The sequence below is a fragment of the Ranitomeya variabilis genome, chromosome 8 (assembly GCF_051348905.1).
Source record: "Ranitomeya variabilis isolate aRanVar5 chromosome 8, aRanVar5.hap1, whole genome shotgun sequence".
NCBI lineage: Eukaryota > Metazoa > Chordata > Amphibia > Anura > Dendrobatidae > Ranitomeya > Ranitomeya variabilis.
Window position 1 is genome coordinate 181,482,758 of NC_135239.1, and position 24,716 is coordinate 181,507,473.

At 41.1% G+C, this 24,716-nt stretch overlaps 1 protein-coding gene across 4 annotated transcripts in view; it reads right to left on the reverse strand.

The window, feature by feature from the left end:
- Nucleotides 1–22,085, reverse strand: part of SLC6A11 (solute carrier family 6 member 11) — a 342,972-nt gene extending 320,887 nt beyond the window's left edge. The window contains exons 1-2 of one of the 4 annotated variants that reach the window (XM_077277724.1): nt 21,991–22,085; nt 14,815–15,051 (exon numbers count right to left, since the gene is read on the reverse strand). In XM_077277724.1, the coding sequence (XP_077133839.1) occupies nt 14,815–15,034 (220 nt within the window). In that variant the 5' untranslated portion in view covers nt 15,035–15,051; nt 21,991–22,085. Of the gene's footprint in view, nt 1–14,814; nt 15,069–15,608; nt 15,750–21,990 lie in introns of those variants that run through there. The other 3 variants (XM_077277721.1, XM_077277722.1, XM_077277723.1) reach the window with 3 other exon arrangements.
- Between the last annotated feature and the right edge of the window lie 2,631 nt (nt 22,086–24,716).

Genomic DNA, 24,716 nt, shown 5'->3' on the forward strand with positions numbered 1-24,716 from the left:
CCGCTCCAGCTTGCACATTAGATACTGCTAGTCCCTGTTGCTGCACTGCCCCCCTCAACTCAGTGACATGTAGGAACAGCGCCCTCAACTGGCGGGTTATGGAAGTCATGGAATCCATGGAATTCAAATAATGTTGGCCGATTATAATGTCACAGGAAGCCTAGGTAGGCAAGAGCTAATAACCCAGGCCCCTGCGATTTCCCTCAACTCTGGGAAACCCTGACTGACCCTCTCCCAGAGTTTACACTGATGGTGTGCATGTCTGGGCCTCCACCCTCACCCTGTCTCCTGTTTCAACCCTAGGCTAAAACCTCCAACCACCACCCAGTGAAGAGACCACTAACCAATACCCACAGTTAGCACAGACAAGGATAACGGAAAATATACACCATGCCGCAGTCTCTCAGGAATACACAATAAATGCACAGGGCAAAACAAATACAAATATAGGAGGGAGGAAAATATGACAAAGGGAAATATACACCACCAGATACGATACTCCTTTTCCTAGACCACCACTCCAGACCGAGATAACCAAGCACCAGACAGAAGCTATAATCGGTGACGCCCAATGTTCAGAAGAACAATTTAAAGGCAGTGGGCGTGACCCAGCTTCCAATCCTAGCACAGCTAAATTAACCCCGAACCAGCTAGACAAAATCTAGCCGATGCCACTGAGCGCATAGTGGACAAAAGCGGAATTACCGCGGTCTGTCGAATGCCCTAGTATGAACAGCGTCCGACATGACAAATACACATGCATGTTTATCTCAATATCTGACATGATATCACAATAAACCTTTCCCATTAAAGGTCAATTAGGATTAGCATAATTATTAAAATTTGCCAAGTGCCAGAATAATGAGAGAGGATGTTTAAAGGCATTTGTATCACTTACTGCAAAGTCAAAAGTTTACATACACTAAGATTACTATGCCTTTAAACAATTCTGGGCTGCCCATATGATCATGTCATGTGTTTGGAAGCTTCAGATATGTTTTTTTATCAACATTTGAGTTAATTAGAGACACATATGTGCAGGTACTGACTGGGGCTGAAATTCAGCCCTGGCATTTGAAATCACACAGGCCCATGTTGTCCCTGTCCCAATGAACCAGATGGGATACAGTACAGACCAAAAGTTTGGACACACCTTCTCATTTAAAGATTTTTCTGTATTTTCATGACTATGAAAATTGTACATTTACACTGAAGGCATCAAAACTATGAATTAACACATGTTGAATTATATACTTAACAAAAAAGTGTGAAACAACTGAAATTATGTCTTATATTCTAGGTTCTTCAAAGTAACCACCTTTTGCTTTGATGACTGCTTTGCACACTCTTGGCATTCTCTTGATGAGCTTCAAGAGGTAGTCACCGGGAATGGTCTTCCAACAATCTTGAAGGAGTTCCCAGAGATGCTAAGCACTTGTTGGCCCTTTTGCCTTTTACCTTTTACCCTGGATGGAGGAAAGGATGATTTTCTACCAGACCAATATTTCTAATGATACCCGTGGCCTGCTGGGGTAAGTGACGGAGTCAGCAACTTTGTGCTCCATCACAACTCTTAACAGTATGGGTGTTTTGAGAACACCAATTTTGTTAACAATGTAGCAGACAAGGCAGCCCATGACCAGACAGGCCCTTCTGGCATTTGCCAGAATTGCCAGATGGCCAGTCTGGCCCTGCACCTGTGGATGTATTTTAATGCACACCTGAAACACACTGCTTCTTTTTGTAGCATCATGAAAAATTCTAAAGAAATCAGTCAGTATATCAGGAAGAGAATTGTGGACTTGCACAAGTCTGGCTCATCCGTGGAAACAATTTCAAGATACCTGAAGGTGCCTCATTCATCTGTTCAAACAATTATGCGCAAGTACAAACAAGATGGGAATGTCCAGCCATCATACCGCTCAGGAAGGAGATGGGTTCTGTGTTCCAGAGATGAACGTGCTTTGGTCCAACATGTGCATATCAACCCAAAGATAAAAGCAAAAGACCATGTGAAGGTGATGGCTGAAGTTGGCAAGATTGTGTCAATATACACAGGGAAATGAGTACTGTTTCAACATGGGCTGAAAGGCCACTCTGCCAAGAAGAAGCCATTACTTCAAAATAAACATAAAAAAGCCATATTCATGTTTGCAAATGCACACAGGAACAAAGACCTTAATTTTTTAAGACATGTCCTGTGGTCTGATGAAACTAAAATTGAACATTTTGGGCGCAATGGCCATCTTTATGTTAGGAGAAAAAAGGGAGAAGCTTGGAAGTTTAAGAACACCATCCCAACTGTGAAACACGAGGGTGGCAGCATCATGTTGTGGTGTTGTTATGCTCAGGAGGGACTGGCACACTTCACAAAATAGATGGCATCATGAGAAAAGGAGATTGTGGCAATACTGAAGCAAGATTTCAAGACATCATCCAGGAAGTTAAAGCTTGGGCAGAAATGGGTCTTCCACATGACCCAAAGCATACTGCCAAAATGGTAACAAAGTGGCTTAAGGATAACAAAGTCAATGTTTTAAAGTGGCCATCACAAAGCCCTCATATCAGTCCCATTCAAAATGTATGGGCAAAGCTGAAAAGGTTGGTGCGAGCAAGGTGACCTACAAACCTGGATCAGATACACCAGTTTTTGTCAGGAGGATTGGGCCAAGTCAAATATTTAACTCAAGTCATTCAGTTTAAGGGTGATGGTACCAAAAATTGATGAAATGTATGTAAACATTTGACTTTGCAGTAAGTAATAAAAATGCCTTAAAACATTCTCTCTCTCTCTCATTATTCTGGCATTTGGCAAATATTAATAATTATGGTAATCCTAATTGACCTTAAATGTGAAAGATGTATTCTGATTTCATGTCAGACATGAGAAAATCATGCATATGTGTCTTTTTATATAGTGTATGTAAATTTCTGGTTCCCACTGCATATGGCCTTTGGTGCATGAGTATTATTTTTATGGGCTATAGTCTCCTTACTAACAGGAATATTTCATAGTGTCTCCTGATGAGTCGCTAGATAGAGAGCAAATAAAACACATTGAAATACTAGACAGAGAGTATATGTGATTTGAAGATTTATCACATTAGAGAGATGAGGGTTTCATATTTTTGCGTTTTATTCCAGTCATTTCTTGAAGTCTCAGGATCTGAATTACTGTAGTGCACGCTTGTACTATGTATTTTGGGTTATTTAAAGTATGATTAAAAGTTAAGTTTTATGATCTCTTCTCGGTGAGAATTTTATATTGAGTGATTTTTTTCATACATAGAGTGATATCCCTGTAGCCAATCCCAGCCTTGTGCAGGTCTACAATTTTGTCCCTGATGTCCTTAGACAGCTTTTTGTTCTTGGCCATGGTGGAGAGGTTGGACTGTGATTGACTGTGTGGACAGGTGATTTTTATACATCTAACAGCCACTTTAACATTGCGTATCCAGTTCAACATTAAAAATTTAGTCAAAGGTAACATTACAGATTCGTTTACTTGTACAGTAACTCCAGAAATTTTCACACTAAAATCTGCAGTGGCAGAACAGCGCCAAATTGTAAGGAACCCGCCAAAGATTTACCGCACACTTCAGGAAAAAAAAATACACATCCCTTCCGCTACTCCTACTAGAGTTTCCATTCTGATTTCGGTACATTTTGGCATACTGCAGGATGTTAAATTCTATGTGACTGCTTCATTGACACCGCATCACTAACCCCATAGTCATATAGTAAATAAAAAACACCCTGAATAAAGTCTTTTATTTAAAATAATGACATAGACTCCTTTATTGATTTAAAAATAAAAAAAACACTTATACTCGCCTGTACGCCCAATCTATTGAAGCCCATGTCCCCTGTAAAAAAATAAAATAATAAAGGAAGATAATCCTCACCTGTCTCTGACATGAAGATAATCCTTGCTGCCCACGTCCCCTGTAAAAGAGTTTAAAAAATAAACAACCATATTCCTCACCTTTCCAACTGGAAAATAAAAATCCATTTTGTTCTTAGATGACACTAGCTCTGCTACATCTTCTTGGCATGCTGAACAATGGCATGATGTGAGACTTCAGCATGTCAGGAAGCAGAGACACTGAGCTGCACGTGCTTGTGCATCTCAGTGACTCATGGTGGCGGGAAAAAAGTGAGAGGAGTTCATATCCAATTAACTCTATTCACCCCATTGACATAAGCACAAGCTCTGTGGGAAAGTTCTAATGACGCTCATGCTGATATCATTAAGGTGAAAAGAATTCATTGGTCCTGAACTCTGATGACATTTGTGATGACATCATGAGCGTGAGAGCTTTCTCACGTTCGCAGTAACATCAGTGAGGTGAAAGGAGTTCATTGGATATGAACTCCCCTCACCTTCTTCCTGTCACCGCGAGTCACTGAGCAGCGCAAGCATACGCAGTTCAGCATCTCACATCATGTCAGTGCATGCCAAGTAGATGTAGCAGAGCTAGAGTTGTCTATCGACAAAATGGATTATTATCTTCCCATCGGAAAGGTGAGGAATATGGTTGTTTATTTTTTTAAACTCTTTTACAGGGGACATGGGCATCTGACAATTATCTTCAGGTAGGGGACAGGTGGGGATTATGTTGTTATATTATTTTATTTTTTTATATTGGACATGGGCTTCAATGGATTGGGTGTAAAGATAAACATAAGATTTTTTAATTTTTAATTCAATAAAGGAGTGTGTGTCATTATTTCAAATAAAGAACTTTATTCAGGGTGTTTTTTATTTACTATATGACTATGAAGTTAGTATTAGGGGTGTCTTATAGACACCTTTCCATCACTAAATCCTGTGCTTGATGTCAGCTGCCAATATAAAGCTGACATCAACCTCCCAAGCTATCCCCCTACTTGCTACCGCCATAGGGCAAGTGGGTAGAGGAAGGCTAAGTGCCAGATTTGGAGCATCTTATGGATGCGCCATTACTGGGGCAGCTGAGAGCTGATGTTTTTAGTCTTGGAGGAGTCCAATATCTATGGTCCCTTCCTAGCCTATTATTATCAGCCCACAACTGTCTGCCTAGCCTTTGCTGGTTGTTAATTATAAGGGCACGTACATCATTTTTTTGGGGATCCACCATTTTAATAACCAGTAAAGACTTAGTAGCCAGCTGTGAGCTGATATTAATGGCCTGGGAAGCTCCATGTGTATTACCCCCTTTCCTGGCTATAAACATCAGCCCACAGCTGTCTGCTTTCTTTCTACTGGTTAATAAAATGTTGGGGGATCCCACACCATTTTTTTAAGAAAATTATGAATTTATTATGAACAGTAAGCTACACTTGCACTGTATTAATTATATATGTCACTGACATCTTTATACCTATATATTCTATGTATAGACCTGTATATCTATTCTTTCTAATTTTTACTTGTCAAGCTGTGATTTTACTGTAAAGGCACGGATGATTGGCATAGGTGGTTTCCTTTATTGGATGTTTTCCTTTATTGGATGCTGCCCTTCCCTTGGTTGTTCCTTCCCGGGGAAAGGCCTGGCTATTCACTGCTGGCGTTGAGAAACACGTGATGGTGTCTCCGCAGCTCCTCTACTTGCATTTGCATATTTGGGGGCAGTGTTCTGGATCACTGCGTTGAGAAACATGTGATGGTGTCTCCGCGGTGTTGGATGTTTTGGTCTCCACGAGGTCAATCATCCGTGCCTTTATAGACTTTCTACTAGGCACTGCTCCTGATAGCCAGTTTCCTACTCCACACTGATGAGGGGCAAAAACCCCGAAACAGCTGTCTGTGGATGGATACCATGCTTGGCATAGGTGGTTTCCTTTATTGGATGTTTTCCTTTATTGGATGCTGCCCTTCCCTTGGTTGTTCCTTCCCGGGGAAAGGCCTGGCTATTCACTGCTGGCGTTGAGAAACACGTGATGGTGTCTCCGCAGCTCCTCTACTTGTGATTTTACTGTATGCAGCTGATGAGATGTTGGGTCTTCAAGGACATGGGTGTGTAAAAATCAGACGACACTCGCATGGTCTGAGTGCCGTGCGGTTTTTTTAATCACACGCATTGACTTCCATTGAGGAGTCTAGACCAAGATACGAGGACAATCGCAGCATGCTACAATTTTTATCTCAGTCTGATCTGAGCTGAGAAAAGAAGTGAGATGAGCAGGGACTCATAGATTAAAAATGGTCAGATTGTAATCCGATTTGTTATTGGAAAACTTCAAATTGCTTAAATGTTCACAAAAACAGTAATTTTGACCAGGGGTTCCAAACTTTTACATGCCACTGTAAGAAACGTTACCCTACACAGCTGGGCACATCAAACAAAGTGCAAGTATAAATTTATATAGCAAAGCTGCCAGTAATCATTAAGGTATCATAAAAGTACACATTCTACAGCATGGGATGCCTAAAACTTAATTTTTATTAGACTAGGATAAAAAGTATTCTACAAATACCAATAAAACATATGTAATACGTGATACACAATATCAAAAGTGCTCGTGACGAGATCAGTGCAAGTAAAGAATGGGGGATCTCACCAATTCCTCTGGAGATCACCCTTGGAGGACAGCTTAGGAGGAAGAGGATAAGTAGAAGGGTATAATCCCTCATATCCCCTGTCGTGCCCCAAATGAAGGTCTCCGACTCTAGCAACGGCAGTACCCATGTATCACCCTGTATTAGTGACCAACAGCTATTCCCTACTCATTTCAGCCTTTTTGCATAGGCTTCATCAGAGGAGGATGTAACAACGGGATTAATGTAATTATAGGTTCATTGGGTAGTGCAGTGGCATTAGATACTGAAATAAGGGCATATCGGCTAGTGTCGCCTGTAGTGTACCTGGCAGCCAGCTTCACCGTATAAGAGCAGGTGCAGGCGGCCATAGATTCTCTCATTGGAGAGAATTGGGCCAATTATGTAACTTACACTATGATCAAACTGAGCACAGAGTGAGTGAGCACAGATGAGGGGAAGGTGGAGAAAAAAATTTCTTCATCTTCTCCATTCTGTGAGTTTGTGAAAATCTGACTGCACTTAGATTTCATCAGAGCTCAGTCAGATGTTTTCCACACACTCACTGGCTTGCATGGCCAAGTGTGATGCGAAAATTGGCTCAAATTCGGACTTGCACCGAATATATCCTCAGACTGTCTCTGTCCAAGGTAAATATTGGACATGTGAATGGCCCCATGGAATAACATAGGTCCCCATGGACTGAACGTTGGATTGCACTCAGACAGCAAATACAGGTCCTTCTCAAAAAATTAGCATATAGTGTTAAATTTCATTATTTACCATAATGTAATGATTACAATTAAACTTTCATATATTATAGATTCATTATCCACCAACTGAAATTTGTCAGGTCTTTTATTGTTTTAATACTGATGATTTTGGCATACAACTCCTGATAACCCAAAAAACCTGTCTCAATAAATTAGCATATTTCACCCGTCCAATCAAATAAAAGTGTTTTTTAATAACAAACAAAAAAACAATCAAATAATAATGTTCAGTTATGCACTCAATACTTGGTCGGGAATCCTTTGGCAGAAATGACTGCTTCAATGCGGCGTGGCATGAAGGCAATCAGCCTGTGACACTGCTGAGATGTTATGGAGGCCCAGGATGCTTCAATAGCGGCCTTAAGCTCATCCAGAGTGTTGGGTCTTGCGTCTCTCAACTTTCTCTTCACAATATCCCACAGATTCTCTATGGGGTTCAGGTCAGGAGAGTTGGCAGGCCAATTGAGCACAGTAATACCATGGTCAGTAAACCATTTACCAGTGGTTTTGGCACTGTGAGCAGGTGCCAGGTCGTGCTGAAAAATGAAATCTTCATCTCCATAAAGCATTTCAGCCGATGGAAGCATGAAGTGCTCCAAAATCTCCTGATAGCTAGCTGCATTGACCCTGCCCTTGATGAAACACAGAGGACCAACACCAGCAGCTGACATGGCACCCCACACCATCACTGACTGTGGGTACTTGACACTGGACTTCAGGCATTTTGGCATTTCCTTCTCCCCAGTCTTCCTCCAGACTCTGGCACCTTGATTTCTGAATGACATGCAAAATTTGCTTTCATCAGAAAAAAGTACTTGGGACCACTTAGCAACAGTCCAGTGCTGCTTCTCTGTAGCCCAGGTCATGCACACGCCTGTGCACGGTGGCTCTGGATGTTTCCACACCAGACTCAGTCCACTGCTTCCTCAGGTTCCCCAAGGTCTGGAATCGGTCCTTCTCCACAATCTTCCTCAGGGTCCGGTCACCTCTTCTCATTGTACAGCGTTTTCTGCCACATTGTTTCCTTCCAACAGACTTACCATTGAGGTGCCTTGATACAGCACTCTGGGAACAGCCTATTTGTTGAGAAATTTCTTTCTGGGTCTTACCCTCTTGCTTGAGGGTGTCAATGATGGCCTTCTTGACATCTGTCAGGTCGCTAGTCTTACCCATGATGGGGGTTTTGAGTAATGAACCAGGCAGGGAGTTTTTAAAAGCCTCAGGTATCTTTTGCATGTGTTTAGAGTTAATTAGTTGATTCAGAAGATTAGGGTAATAGGTCGTTTAGAGAACCTTTTCTTGATATGCTAATTTATTGAGACAGGTTTTTTGGGTTATCAGGAGTTGTATGCCAAAATCATCAGTATTAAAACAATAAAAGACCTGACAAATTTCAGTTGGTGGATAATGAATCTATAATATATGAAAGTTTAATTGTAATCATTACATTATGGTAAATAATGAAATTTAACACTATATGCTAATTTTTTGAGAAGGACCTGTATGCCCTTCTGTACCTGCCCTCAGAGTGCCATTTTTAAGTCCCATACAACAATGGTTTTCATACACGGGCAGTCACAAGTGGTCTAACTTGAAGCTTGTGGGCCCCAATGCTAAGTATCCCACAGGGCTCCTATCACAGTTAATTAATGGAAAAAATATTTTCATACGTAGGAAAAGGATCTCTTTGACCCCCTTAGTCTCCAGGACCTGGCCATCAAATCTTTAGCATTCATTTGGTAAAGCATTTAACTTTGGTTGATTCCAGTGGTTTGATATAGAGGGGTAAAAATGAATCTTCTTTCTATTTTTGCATACAGTTTGCAAGCAGGTCAATAGAAAAACACAACAGACATTTATAATAAGTCTATTAGCTTTATGGTATAGGGAGATCCAACTTATTTTAATTCTTGAGTCTTTGAATTTCTACATAACGCCAGCCATCTTACAGTCTGCCACAGTAAAATTAAATCTTTGAAGTGGTAAATATTTGACCACCGGCAGCTATACAGATACATTAATATTGTTAGAATACCTTGGGGAGTGTAGATGCAGTGAATTAAATCATGAACCACTAATTCATAAGATATGTTAAGGAACAAAACATAATTTTCCATAAGACTTCACAATTGGCTTTCCCATCATGACATGGATAAATTATTTTGCCAAGTTTTGCAATAGATTGGTCTAATTTTGGTAATAAGATGAACATACATAAGCATCTAGTTATAAAATAATCTATTGACTAGGTTATTACATGTAAGGGTACTCTAAAGGCCTCACGGACCATTATAGAAACCCTAATACATTGAATGACCACTTCATTAATGATAAAAAATTAGAGGCACATTGTGGTGTTAGAGGCATTGTGGCTGTGGCACAATGCACAGGTGCCGCAAATAAGATGAAGGTGATGAAATGTTCTGGACAACCCTTCTACCTTGTATCAGAGATACTTATCACAGGGGTCCTCAACCTGTGGCTCAAAAGCCACATGTGGCTCGTGGGACCTTATTGTGTGGCTCGTGTTTCTCTGACAACTTGGTGCATTAGGAGCAGGTTTAGCAAACAGTTAAGAAGAACATGTCTCCAGATGATGACTTTTCTGGGTAACCCCTCACAAAAGAGCAGATCTGGGTGTGCATATACTGGCCTATGAGGGTGGAGCGATAAATATGGTGAACTGGATAAAAGATGATGCTAGTGTGGTTGGAGTACTTGATATGAGAATACCAAATGTGGATAAGCAAAATAGTATTGAAGCAAGCATATTTAGATGAGTGATTGTAAATTACCAATATAACAACCTAGGAATCAGGATAAACCAATATGCATCAAGGACCAATAGGAACCAGCTGCCAAAACGTAATATAAGAAAAAAAAAAGAAGAAAACCAACAGCCATAAAAGTCCCATAAAAAGTAGATTTTATTAATACAAATAATTAAAACCACCAGACAAAACAAGCAGTATGGCACAGGGAAATAGGCACACGCTAAACACAGCCAAACATCATGGACCAGGACACCAACCCATGATCTGACCACATGCAGTGGTAGGATGTATAATAGCAAATACCCATGACTACTAATAAAAATACAATAGGACAGTGCCACAGCATGGGAATCATGTGAATATCATAACAGTATAGCTACCATATCAGCATATTTAACATACCTAACACATGCAGGATAGACAGACAGGATAGGCGACTGGACCCGACCCCGACGCGCGTTTCGGAGCGGACTGCTCCTTCATCAGGGGGTAAGTTTAATGTATAGAATGTGTGCATTATATACCGCCATCGGCGGAAGTGTGTAGCCCGCCAGAACGCCGCACCTGAATGCCGAGCAGCGCGCGTGACATCCAAGATGGCCGTATTTGTATTAATAAAATCTACTTTTTATGGGACTTTTATGGCTGTTGGTTTTCTTCTTTTTTTTTTTTATCAAATGTGGATAAGGTGGAAACCCCTAGTCCCAAGACAGTGTGGTACAGAGTATCAGTGTAATTTCTGGAGGGGAAGCTTTGGCTGTCATTATACAAGTAAAGGGGGCTTTGAGTCTCAATATTCACAGGGCTCTGGATGTGGCTAGTGACCATCTGTCAGAGCTGAATATGGGTCTTTGGTTAAGAAAGATTGGGGACTACTGCTCTAAAATATTAAGGTCTGGGGACTGGGGAATCAAGGAAAAATTGTAATGTTTCTGGAACCAATACATGGCAATATGGCCATTGTGGAATGCTACTGTATATTGTCCTGATTAAACTGCTTAGGCTTCTTTCACACTTCCGTCTTCTGGGGGCCGTTGCAATCCGTGGTTATGGCAAAAAAACGGATCCTGCAAATGTGCCCGCAGGATCCATTTTTTTGCCATTGACTTGAACTAACGATGGATTGCGATGGGTGGACACACGTCGCATCCGTCATGCGACGGATGCATTGTGTTTTTGCGGTCCGTCGAGATGAAAAAACGTTCAATGTAACTTTTTTTGTCCGTAGAATCCGCCAGTTCCGACCGCGCATACGCACGGAACTCCGCCCCCTCCTCCCCGGAACTCACAATGGGAAGCGGATGTGTCGTAAAACTGCATCTGCTGCCCACGTTGTGCACAATTGTGCACAACGTCCGTCGGTACATCGGGCCGAATGTTTGTGACGGCCCCGTACCGACGGAAATGTGAAAGAAGCCTTAAAGGGTCCCTAAACTATAAGGTAAACAGCAGTAATGAGGGTTGAACTCAGTTGGCTACAACGCAAAGGCAAGGCCTATGGTCAAAATGTCCATTCACAGGTTTCAGCAGTCCCAGGCAGGGGCGGACATATCATTGGTGCATCCTGGATGCTCACACAGGGGCCTAAGAGGTAAGGGGGCACATTTCCACTCACAAAACATGTAATTTTGCAATATGATGAGCTATTGGACTGCAAAAAGCCCATATATTCTTCTTGCATATGGGGCCCTTTTCTGCCTGTGTCCATCAGTGGTCCAAAGATTTGCCATTAAACCACAAACTTGACAGGAAGGATAAATTCAGACTGCTTGTGACAAACTTTTACCTGCGCATCAGCAGCATGCATTAGCAATCTAGATTATTTTGAGTAGCCAATGTTTTTTTCACTGCTCGGAAATCCAATTTTTGCACTCTCTTGCCAACTGGAATCTTGTCTTTCTGTTTGTTTTAGACAGAAAGACAGCACTTGAACTGGTTGTCAACAGTTATAGTCCATCAGCAATGAGCTATGCATTTGGAGATATTATTTGGACCACTAGCGTTGTAATCAACTGCCATTTGTTTGACTGTACACCGCCTGTTTATCTGAATGATTTTTAGCATTCTCATCTTCCCCCTTTATGGCAACCTGTTATTCACATCCACAGGTTCTCCTTTGATGAATGTTTTTCCTTGATCACACTATTCTCTGTACAATATCGATAACACTGCATGTTCTTGAAAGACTGGCCCCAACTACACATCTACTGTAGAAATTAGTGTATCTGATGAGATACGAATTTGCCAAATTACACAGATTTTTTTAGAATTGCAGCTAATTTATTCTCCATGAAATGAATGTTCTTTAACGATGCATTAATGTCTATGCAGACCCCAGATCATAATAAACATAATAAAGGGGAATTGATTTTTTTTGTCAAATTTTACAAAAATTCATATTCTCCAGAAAGTGGATTATTTGTAACTCTCTCCATGCAAATTCAGTAAAAATGAACCATAGAGGATCAGCAAAAGATTTAAAAAACAAAAACAGCAACTAATACCTCACTGCTCCCCACTCTGGCTACCCCAGTTGCTTGATGTCCCCCATATGGTCCTTGGCACCTCTTCTTACCTCTGCAGTGTTCTAAACCAGAGGCCTCTTCACATTATGCCCGGACTTCCCAATCTGGGACATCCCTTCACATGTGCATCATAAGGTTGAGGCGCAGGTCATGACATCCCAACATTGCGACCTTATGTCATAAATGCACTGGGACATCTTGGGCCTAATTGTGGCCAAAAGTCATGGCCTAGAGTGTGCATTGTAAGGTTGTGGTGTATATCGTCACATCTCATTGTTGTGAACTAGTTACAACTCACATGCACAGACATGTCCTACTCTAGACTGAACAGGTCCAGCAATAAGAAGAAGTACCGAGAACTGTTCAGGATCAGAGAGCAGTGAAGTTGGCCAGAAAAGTGAGCACTGTGTAGGGATGCATACAGAAACTCAACATGGATCGTAAACCTAAGGTACAAACCTATTTGGCAGTCAGGTTGTTTCTATTACTGTAAACAACGTCATGTTTGCCATTTAACACCATGTTGCTTTTTCTGGCCATCATTTGTATTTTAAAGTAATTTCTTATTTCTTATTCTTATTTATTTCTTCTTTTTTTTCTAAATCAGAGCTCCAAACTCATTTCATAGACACATGAGAAGATTTACCTACGTAAACTGTCTGGCTTTTTGATTCTCTGGCTTGTACCCCGACCACGTCTTCTGTCTCATGTTTTTGGACCCTGTACTCATGTTTGGCTCTTTGACCCTTGGCTTAGTATTTTGACTATGTGTATGGCTGCTCCTTCTTGTACTTCCGTTCCTGATCGTTTCTGACTCGGTTCGTCTGACCACTCTCTCATTACCTGTGACACCTGTGCTCTTGCTCTGTGTTGCTACACTTAGTGTTTAACCTCTCTTCCCTCACCAGCTCCCCCTGGTAAAGGTTTCACTACATCTTCACTATAGAACAAGACTTCTGCATCAACAATTTCTCAGAGGTCACGTTGTAACGTCACAATGTGCTATGACCTTCAAGGCCTGGTTGCAACCTGTTCAAGAGTGAAGTCACCAGCATGCAACTACAGGAAGAAGAGGACTTGAAGACTGGATGGTAAGCAGTGGGCACCAGAATAATCAGGGAAGCTGAACTAGGTGAGCGGTTAAGTGAGCATTAGGTTGATTTTGTCCTTTAATCTTTTGTCGGCCCTTTACAGTTCTCAAATAAAGCGGCCTCAGTGGTGCAAATAGCAAAAAATACACATTCTGGAGAGTAAACAGTTTTGTAAAAGTTCAAGTATAATTTAGTTCCACTAGAAAAAAATGTGTCCATCTCTAGCCATAACCTTTCAACACTAATGGGCAAGAGCACCTCTCCTGTTACGATATATATATATATTTTTTTTACAAATGAGCACAGGATGTTTTTAAAGAATCAAAAAAGTGCCCTAACATCACTTTTCCATCACCAATGCCAATCCAAAATGGCCCAGGATTTCACTACTCTCTACTTCCGATATCATCCCAACTCAGGAGCATGTGCCCACTCCATCCAAAAACTGATGGCAGCAGTGACCCCACATTTGGATGTTATCTCTACAGCAAAAGCCAGAGCCTGATGAAGGACTAGGCAGCATAGCAGCAGCAGCAGTGGGAGATTTATCCTTTTAATAGTGCTTTATTTTGTAAGCCATTTCGAAACCATAGATGATACGTTCCAAAGCAGCAAAAAAGAAATGTTTTAACCTCCAACAAAAAATCCATCACAATTTTCATAAAACTAATTAAAAAGAATAAATAGCATAGAGATACATATCTTAATTTTTTATAAATAAATGGGAAGAGTTTTAATATTTCAATTATATTTTGTTCTTCTATTTAAATTACATTTGACAGCATAAACCTGTAACATAACCAAAACCATTATTAAAAAAAGAAAAATGTATAAAAAATTCCAATCACATATAAATCTCGAATTTCACAACTTAATTTCTGTTACTGTAAAAAAACCTTTCCAGTGCTTCACAATTCCTGCCAACCTTCTCTAGTCTAACTGGGCAGACAGATGAAAACACTTTGTAAAAAAAAAATGTTTTTATAAGTTTCTCTTTGAAAATTTTACTGCTTTTACAATACATTTTGACTGCAAACATTGCCTAATAGAAAATCACAGCATAACCTGACACACAGACAGCCAAGTGTCCTGCTCTTCAGACAATCACAGCCAAGTAGGATTGCATCTTACCTCCACCATTCTTGTAGCAAAGGTAGGGAAATCTCCAAACATTCCCAAGTCCAATAATTTCCCCTGCCACGGACAACACAAATTCCACCTTATTGTTCCAGTGGCCTCTTTCCTTGACTTTTTTGTCATTGCTGTGTACCAGGTTGGAACTTGAAGCTTCAGCATCCAGGGCATCCTCAGGTTTGCCATTAATTACAGGAATAGTCTTCTCAGCTGTCATCGTTGTTGCTCAACCTACTGGCAGGAAACATACCCTATAATTAGATTACCAATCAATATTTTTTTAATTTTTTGATATTTTTTTTGCCTTAACAGGATAAATTCATCATATATTTTCCATAAAATGTCAAGCCCTCCACCCCATCCAATAAATTAGGATTGTATAGCATCTACTTACAAACCAAACTCACTTGCTCGCTTTTTCTACGTCTTAATTTTTACAGCAATTTTAGGTAAAAAATTAGTTGGCACACAATCTCCTTTCATTTACAATTTGCCTACAGGTTTTTCATTCTAAACAATTTGCTCCAAATTATCTGCGATGTTCAAGTTTGTAGAACAATGGACGTGACATGTTATGCATGCCTTCCCTATAAATTACTGGACGACACCATGTACAACCTGCGCGCTTGTCTCCGTGCCCAATCCAGGCTACGACAATGTGTTTTTGTTTATAGATTTTCTTCGCTGCTCTTGCAGTCTCGAAGATCTAAGGTTCCTTGGAATAAAATGCTGCTCCTCGGGCAATGAAACTGCTAAAACATTGCAACAAATAGAAATTAAAAGATTCTTACCAAAGTGTGATGCTAACAGTGGATGGTAGTAATGATGTTCCTGTTCTTGTTATCCATAAAATGGATAATTTGCAAATGTTCTCTCTTTGCAGGAGTGATCTGATGGCAGCCTCCCTCTCCTCACTCCCCCTCCTCTTCCTCTCCCCCCTCTCAGAGACGATCCATCTCACTCAGTAGCTCTCTTATCTAGGGATTACATCTAAGGTGCTCAGTGGTTAAACACGGAGCAAAACCTATTTTCATCAAATCAAACTCACATCATCCTTTATATGAGGAATGCATAACAAATCATGAGCATTTTTTTTGCTATTAACATTTTTTGCATATGATGTGTATAGAATATTTTGTATTATTAACACGTGGCTTGCAATAAAATTAGACATAAGTAATTATATAAAAAATAAATATAATGGCATCACGCAATGTTGCACTAATGGTCATTTGCCTGGAATATATTACCAGCATACATGCCCATAAAGCATGCCATATGCTGAAAGGTATCCTCTTAGCATAAATATAGCCATTATATATCAACATTCTGCATCTTTAACTGTATTGAAAAGTGCAATAAAAATTAAATTGTATACAAAAAAAGGTATTGTCGTATGCTTTTTAAGTCACTCAATGACAGACGTATGCAGCGATACAAGCATATATAGCACTTATAGGCATACAGTTGCTTTTAACATTCATACTTTCAGCTAGACCGTTTTAAACAATCACAACAAGTATAACATTAGACTCTAGGAACCATACTATAGATATAAAAGAGATATACTGTATATTTAGACCATTGGCAGACACAGGAAGAAGTGGGACCTTGTGCAATCTAATGGTTTAATTCCACCTTGTCAAATCTCCACTAGGACCTGCTTCTACGATGTCTAATTCTGTCACCAGGTGTCACTCAGTGAGAAGCACTGGTGATGGAAGAGACGCTGGAACCAGAAGGTCTGGACAATGCAGACTTTGTCCAGCGACTGACTTTAGAGTGGCTGTGACTTGGACTGCCGCTCAGTCTGACAGTATAGGTGTGTGTACTGTCCAGCTGGAATTTTCAGCTCCTTACTCCAAGCCAACTGGAGACTACCACACCCTACTTAAGCTTGCAGATTAATGCTGGAAGCTGTCAGATATAGCCTTGTTCTCCTGTGGTTCAGTCCTGTTAGTTCAGCTACAGTATAGTGTGTTGGTTTCCCGTATTTGACCTCAGTTTGTTTTATTGATTATTCTTGCATCTTCCAATTGTTTTGCTTTTCCTGCCCTCTTGGTTCTCACCCAGCTACCTGACCATTCCTGCCAGCCTGTACCACCGTACAGCAGCTTATTACCCTCTGTACCTTCATGATTGGAATTTTGCTTCATTTTTAAGGTACAATGACTTCTACATATTGATGTGCTAGAGGTGTCGGTCATTTATCAAATGATTGAGTGACAGCATCAATTCCAAATGTTAAAGGGGTTGTCCACTACTTGGACAACCCCTTCATGATCAAAATGTTTGGCCCAGATAAAATAAAAAAAGTTCATACTCACCTCCTGTGCCGACGACGTTTCAGCAGTGTCAGTACTTGTGTTTCCGGGGCTCTCATGTGGCTGTATGATACGTGGTGCCCGACGCTCAATCGGCGCTGGTATCACTGTCCCCTCCTTTGGACATTTTGAACATGAAGAGGAAATCCATGCTGTACCTGATCTCTGACTTCCGCCTTTATATTAAAAATGTCTGAAGGCGGGGACAGTGATGCCAGCACGGATTGGGCTTTGGGCAGCATGTGTCATGACATCCACACAGGAGACCCTGGAACATGATGTGCTGACACTGCTGGAACGGTGCTGGCATGGGAGGGGAGTATAAGCTTTTTATATCGGGGCCAAATATTTAGATCAAGAAGGGGTTGTCTTAGTAGTGGACAACCCCTGTAATGCTCATCTCTCAACGACCAAAAAGCCACAGGTTTGAGGGACTTTCAATAACATAAAGATGGTGACAGCACTCTCTTTAGAATTTGTTTGCACTTGTGTCCCCAGTGTGAGCCCAAACCATGGAGCAGAATGCATTGGATCCATGGGGGTGACACCAGGTATGTATGACACATTTAGGTGTTATGATAGAATCTAAGCTTGGGGCAAAATTGTATTTAGCCTGGGAAACCCATTTAAACATTTTATCTAACATCTATTATATATGAAAGTTGCTTGAGACTAGAGGCGTAACTATAATGGGTTTAGTGGAAGCAGTCACAACCAGGGCCTGGAGCTAAAAGGGAAATGAAAAGTCCCCCTGGCCCATATGGGAACACAAAGACTATAAAGGTCCTACAATATTTGGATACCCTGTTGGAAATTTTGCATTGTAGACAAGAGCAACAAGTCAGCCCATCATTCGCAATGTGCAAGAGGTGAAGATGAAGACTTGAGATCTGTCTCAATCCAAGTAGCATATCTTGAGAATGTATAAACTAGGGAGGAGGTTATCATAAAGAGAATTTTAAAAAACACTTTTGATTGTTTCTCCTTTGCTATAATTTGTACTAAATTTATCAAAGCATCACTCTATGTTTCATAAATTTTAACACTTTTTTCTAGAGCTGATGTTTCCACTTTTTAATCCACTGCTCTAATATAATGAGAATTGCGAATCAATATTTCTTAAACTTTGTTTGTATAGCGAGGCATGCCCAGATGACACCCATATTTTTATAGTAGTGAAAAGTGTAAAATATCAAGAGATTGTACATTTTTCAGCAAATACGGAATGCAACAAAATCTGTGCTTACTACTAAACACCTGGCACAAAATCATTGATAAGTTCCTCCTCATTTTTATTTTTTTTAATAAGTGGAAGGATTTGTCCAGACTGAGACCACAGTCTCATGTATACCTTATAAACGTCTACACCTAATAGTAGCTAGAAATGTGTGTGCATTTAGCCTAATTCATAAAAAATGTACTTATTATAGTACAAAAACGAATGATAAATAAATTAGATACTATAGATCAAATTTGAAATCTCTCCACCCCAGCAAAAAAATAACTAAATTAATAACAGCTTTCCAGGACTCTAAGGAAATTTGGTAAACTTCCTAGATGTAACAGAAGAATCCTAGAATGTGCATGAAAGCAATCATAAAACTACAAATTTTGTGTGGGACCAGAACATGCAGTGGATGGGACACAAGGAGTGCAAAGTGCCTGGCTCGTGAAAGAGGGGCTTGATTCTAAGAAACATATTTGTGAAATTTCACACACTGACTTTTGAAAAAGTTTCTAAGTATGAGATAGATGGATGAATGTGTAGGGGAGAAGACTGGGCTGTGGTTGCTGACAGGCCACCGGGTCCGGAACTGCTGGGGCCAAGCCTACTGTTGCAGGGGGAAAGGAAATTGAGGATGGAGCAGACTCTTGACCTGGGTAGAGGGGGAGTGGTGAGCCAGGAGCGTATAACTGGGTTAGCGCGGGAGAAGAACAGGGGTTCCCACCAGAGAGAAAAGACAGTGAGGACCAGCGCAGTGCTGTGAGTAAGGATAGGCCACGCGGCAGCATTAAAGGTCAGGTGCAGTAGGGACCCTGAGACGACATTCGGCATGTGGAGCAGCGCACGCCGAGTTGGAGACTGCGGTGGAATACTCTTGGTTGCAGAGCAGCATAACGGACTAGGGGCTCCGCGGGGCAGACCGGTGACTGCCCACTGCCACCAGAAGAGAGAAGACCGACTTATTAAGCAGGGAAGCCAGAAGACCTCAGCACCGGCCTCAGCCGGCAGCCAGCATTCAATTCAGAGGAAGTGACAGGCGCCCGATTCACGCTAAGTGAACTTGACTTGCATATAAACTGCCACTTTAAGTTGCTCCATTTTTTTGTAATCCCTAGCATTAATCTGATTTATCCCCTGTTGCTCCCTGCAAGGAGATCTATCCCTATAATGATTAAATCACAATATTGTTTCCCCTGTTCACCCTTCCTCTGGGTCGCTGCATCCAATTACCTGTGTTACAGATGGATGGATGGATGGGTAGATGGGTTGGTGGATTAAAGAGTATCAGAGGACATTATCATGAATAAAAAGTTGACTTAAACTGGATCACCTAAAAGAAGAATAAACATACTTTGATTCCTTATATGCACAGTGTTGTTCATTCTTAAGGTATATTGTACTTGCTCCAGGCCTTCCTAGGATAAAATCTCAGTTCCCAGACTCACTCAACTGTCAATGGGAGAAAATCACAGGTCTATGCTTGTAGAGATTAAAACATGACATCAGTGGTCAAATGTTAACCTATTCATTAGGAAAGTCAGACACATACACTATAGTCTTCAAGTCTGGGCTACTTGATATGTATTGGTTACTATGATGAGCAAAAGGGTATCAATGTTTTGAACTTGTGACTTTCAGGCTTCATATCTCACCATCCACTACTGCTTCGAACTTGAAACTACCATTATTTTATAAACAATCATCTTGGCTATGTCATACATAAATTTGACTTGCAAGTAATTAGCATACGATTAGTTATGGAGATTTTTGTCATGTCAATGCATTGTTACTGCTTTGCTCTTAAAAAACTATATTTTAATATTTATTATTTTGTTAGTATTTTGAAAATCCACCTTTGGCCTTCTTGGTATACTCTAATCAGAATCAAACATTGTCTCGACCAAAATCTGATCCCAGGTCTCTGCTACACGTTCCCAAAGTTGATGCATACTGGTTGATTCCCTTGGGTATGTATATAGTTTTTTCTTCAACTCTACTCATAAGTGTATGAGTGGATTGAGGTCTGGGGAGTGTGGGGGCCAATTCAGCACCTCTATTTCTTCATTGTCATTGAACCATTTATTTGCCAATCTTGACGTATGCTTCAGGTTGTTGTACTGTTGGAACACTATGTTGTCCTTTTCATACCCATAGTACTCGAGTGTATGAAGTAATTCATCTTGTAGGATACTCACATCTAGCTCATCATTGAGACCACCATCGATCCTGGTCAAGTATCCAATGCCTTTGGCTGTGAAACAACCTCATATCATCAGACTACCTCTGTCGAACTTGACAGTTCCTTTAATTTCTCGATTCATTAGCCCCTTTTTCCCTTGTTTCTTCCGTACCCATTTGCATCCATCAAAGCCTAGCCTGTTGACTTTCATCTCATCGCTTCATATTACCCGTTAACAATCTTCTACTGTTCAGTTTTCATACTTTTTTGCATACTCGAGCAGACACTTTTTATGACGATATTAAAGTCAAGGCTACTTTACCTTTTTTTAGCCACTATTACAGATGGTGTTTGCATGGATGTCTATGATCTCACTGTTATGAAGCATACGAGCCACCTCAACTGCTATGTTTATCGCGTCAGAACTGATATGGACTCAAAGCAGTAAGCAGTAAGTTGCTACATCTAAGGGTACCATCTCACAGTGGCACTTTGGTCGCTACGACGGCACGATCCGTGATGCTCCAGCATCGCTCCATTATCGCTCCAGCGTCGTAGACTGCGGTCACACTTCGCAATGCACGGCGCTGGAGCAATAATTTCATGACGTATTTGCGATGTAGAAGCCGTTGGTTACTGTGCGCACATCGTATACAATATCGTGCACACCTCACGATGCGATCATGCCGCCACAGCGGGACACTTGACGACGAAAGAAAGTTTCAAACGATCTGCTACGACGTATGATTCTCAGCGGGGTCCCTGATCGCAGTAGCGTGTCAGACACAGCGAGATCGAAAGTATATCGCTGGAACGTCACGGATCGTGCCGTCGTAGCGACCAAAGTGCCACTGTGAGACGGTACCCTAAGGCGTAGAAGGATTTCTACTGTTGCGATCAAGTGGAGAAACCTCTGGATGTTAAGTCAAGTATAGCTTGTTCTGTATGAACGAGGTGTGAGCACAGATTTTTGTATGCAAAGTTCATGTGTAACTTGTCTCTCTCTCCTGTAGAGTGTAATCTCTCATGATCAGAGGGGTCCCCTCTCTTTCCTCTCCCCCATGTGTATTTTAAGAACAATTGCAAGCTTTGTAATATTGAAATTTGTGAGAATTGTTCATGCAAATCACATTTTTTTAGAAAATTTGTCAAAGTCAACGAATTTTGAATTTCATCTCTACTAAGCACTTCTTCTACATATGTTATCACTGTATTTGAAGTATGTTTTGTTAATAAGGACTAATGGGTTAGCCTTGATTTTATAGACCATAGTGACCAGTTTCAATGTCAACTAAAAGTAGTGTTCTCCTGGACTTTAGGAGTTGTGTTATTGTGTGCATACCTGAACCTGCAGTTTGGGTGATGATCATGGTCTAACATACAGGCATAGTTAGATGCAGAGCATTGACCATTGGTGCAGTCTGGTAGAGGTGTTCAGGACATACCTTTTTTTCTTTAGGTTACAGCAAAGCTTCTCCCTGGCTGTTGTAACTTGATTCAGGAATGAGTTCTTTCGGATGGACAGAAAAGGAAGCTGGACAAAGTCTTCTAAGTGGCTCTATCCTCTGCTCATCACAAATTCCTCTCCACTGCTGGGATCTATAGTGATAGCTCTGTGGGAAAGGTAAAAATAATGTGTTCAACTGTAATTGTAATATGTGTACATATGTACAAATGTAAAATAAGTAAAGAGAATAGCACTAATAGGGATAGGTACTGCTGAAAGCTGCTGACAGAAAAACGAGTCCAGTGTGGCAAACCCATAAAGAAAGGTGATCAAATGATAAATATATCAATACGAATTGCACATATAAAGTAATACAAAAAGAAGACCTGCAGTTTGCTGATAAAGTGTTCTTAATAACAAGGACACTATATCAGCAAACTACAGGTCTTCTTTTTAAGTTTCACATTCAAGATTGTTAGCTGAAATGCTAGGTCTGTTGCAGTAAATATTTGTAGCCTTAAAAATATGGATGAGCGAGCGTGCTCGGTGATACTCGAATATCACTTGAGTATCTGGGTGTTCGGATGTGCTCGGCACTTCACAAGCATTGTCTGGTGCTTGGATGTAATGCTCGAATTCCCACCCCACATGTTTGGCACCTGTTACACAGCCAATAAACATGTGGGTATTGCCTGACAGTCACTGAAATGCTCTAGTTATCTTGGTAGAGGCATTATTGTGATTTGCTGGCTGTATTACCTCATCAGAGGTTATAAAAGAACAGGCGGCGCCATGCTCGGCACACTGGTGCCGTTGCACAGCTCAGGGACAGTTTGTATTGGAGGGAAAGATTGCTTGTCAAGGGCTCTGTGTGCACAGTTGAATGAATCAGAATCCTCTAGCATTAACACTGGTTCTGATTCTGAACTATGCTTTGCTGTTTCTATCACATACATTCTGCATTTAGCCTAGGGACAGCTGCAAGGAGACTGGTAGAATAAAGGCTCTAGGCAGGGCTGAGGGCTTTACAGTCTGTTGCAAAATATATAGCTGCTGCACATGACCAGATTTTATTTTTTTGAGTCAAAAAATTTACTATATTGTCACCTATGCAGTATTACATAATTTGCTGTACGTTTCTGTGGTATATAACACTTCAAAAAAGCATAGAAATTTGTTTCTGGATTCAATAACTCACCTATAGAGTAGGTAGAGGGAGGCACAGTGCACCACTTATGAAGCAACAGAAGTGCAAACCAGTTTTCGGTTGGATAGCAGATAATGCTTCCAACATGCTTGCCAACATCACATAGTCTTCTACACTGTCCAGTCTCACTAGCCTACAGTCTGGATCACTGAATTCTCACCCTGATCCTCCTTCCTCCCACCATGTTGAGTACCAGGAGACAAGTGATCCCACACTTGGACACTGCGAGGAGCTCTTTACAACATAATTTCTTGAATGGGGCCTCTCACCCTGCATGTTCCAAGAGGAACAGGAGATGATGTTTAGTGATGTTCAAAACTTAGAGCAGCCACAAGAAGATGACAGTGGGAAACGGCAAATTTTGGCAAGGGGGTAAGATGATGATGTGTCACAGTTGCTGATAAGTTAGGTTGTTAAGTAACCAAGTCAGGATGACCAGGGTGAGGCGGTGGAAGACGAGGTGGTGAATGACGAAGTCATTGACCCAACCTGGGAAGCTTGCATGCAGAGCGAAGCCAGCAGCACTGAGGGGGAGGGATAGGCAGCACCATAACAGGTACGAAGAGGCAATGTGATGACCAGGGGGAGAAGGTGGGTAGCTGTTCCCCAGAGCACTGACACTTCTATATTTCTCCATCAAAGACTTAAGTATTCCCAAGTCTGGGAGTTTTTTAAAGAATGTTCTGAGACAAAAAAATGGTCATCTGCAACCTGTGTCATGCCAAGATCAGGAAGGGCCTGACCACTCTAGGCCTAACCCCCCACCAGCATAATCAGGCACGTGTCATCTAAGCACCCAACATCTGAGTCCACGATTGGTGTCAGCAGGTGGCAACACTCCCTTTTTCCCTGTGCTAGGTGCTTCCCAATACACTATCCATGACACTGGCGCAGATGCCTCACACCCTGCACCTGTCATTGTATATTCTGATGCACCATCATCAGGCACTTCAAAATCCTTGTCCCAACATAGTGTTCTTCTGTCCCTACTTCAGGCCTTGGAGCAAAACAGAAAGTTTGCACTCACTGACCCAAAAACACTAAACGGGCATATTTCCAGGCTGCTTGAAATGGAAATGTTGCCGTTTAGGCTTGTTACATAGTTACATAGTTATTAAGGTTGAAGGAAGACTTTAAGTCCATCTAGTTCAACCCATAGCCTAGCATGCCCTAACATGTTGATCCAGGGGAAGGCAAAAAAACCCCATGTGGTAAGAGTAAGCTCCATCATGGGGAAAAAAATTCCTTCCCGACCCCACATACGGCAATCAGACTAGTTCCCTGGATCAACGCCTTATCAAGGAATCTAATATATATACCCTGTAATATTATACTTTTCCAGAAAGGTATCCAGTCCCCTCTTAAATTGTAGCAATGAGTCACTCATTACAACATCATACGGCAGAGAGTTCCATAGTCTCACTGCTCTTACAGTAAAGAATCCGCGTCTGTTATTATGCTTAAACCTTTTTTCCTCCAGACGTAGAGGATGCCCCCTTGTCCCTGTCACCGGTCTA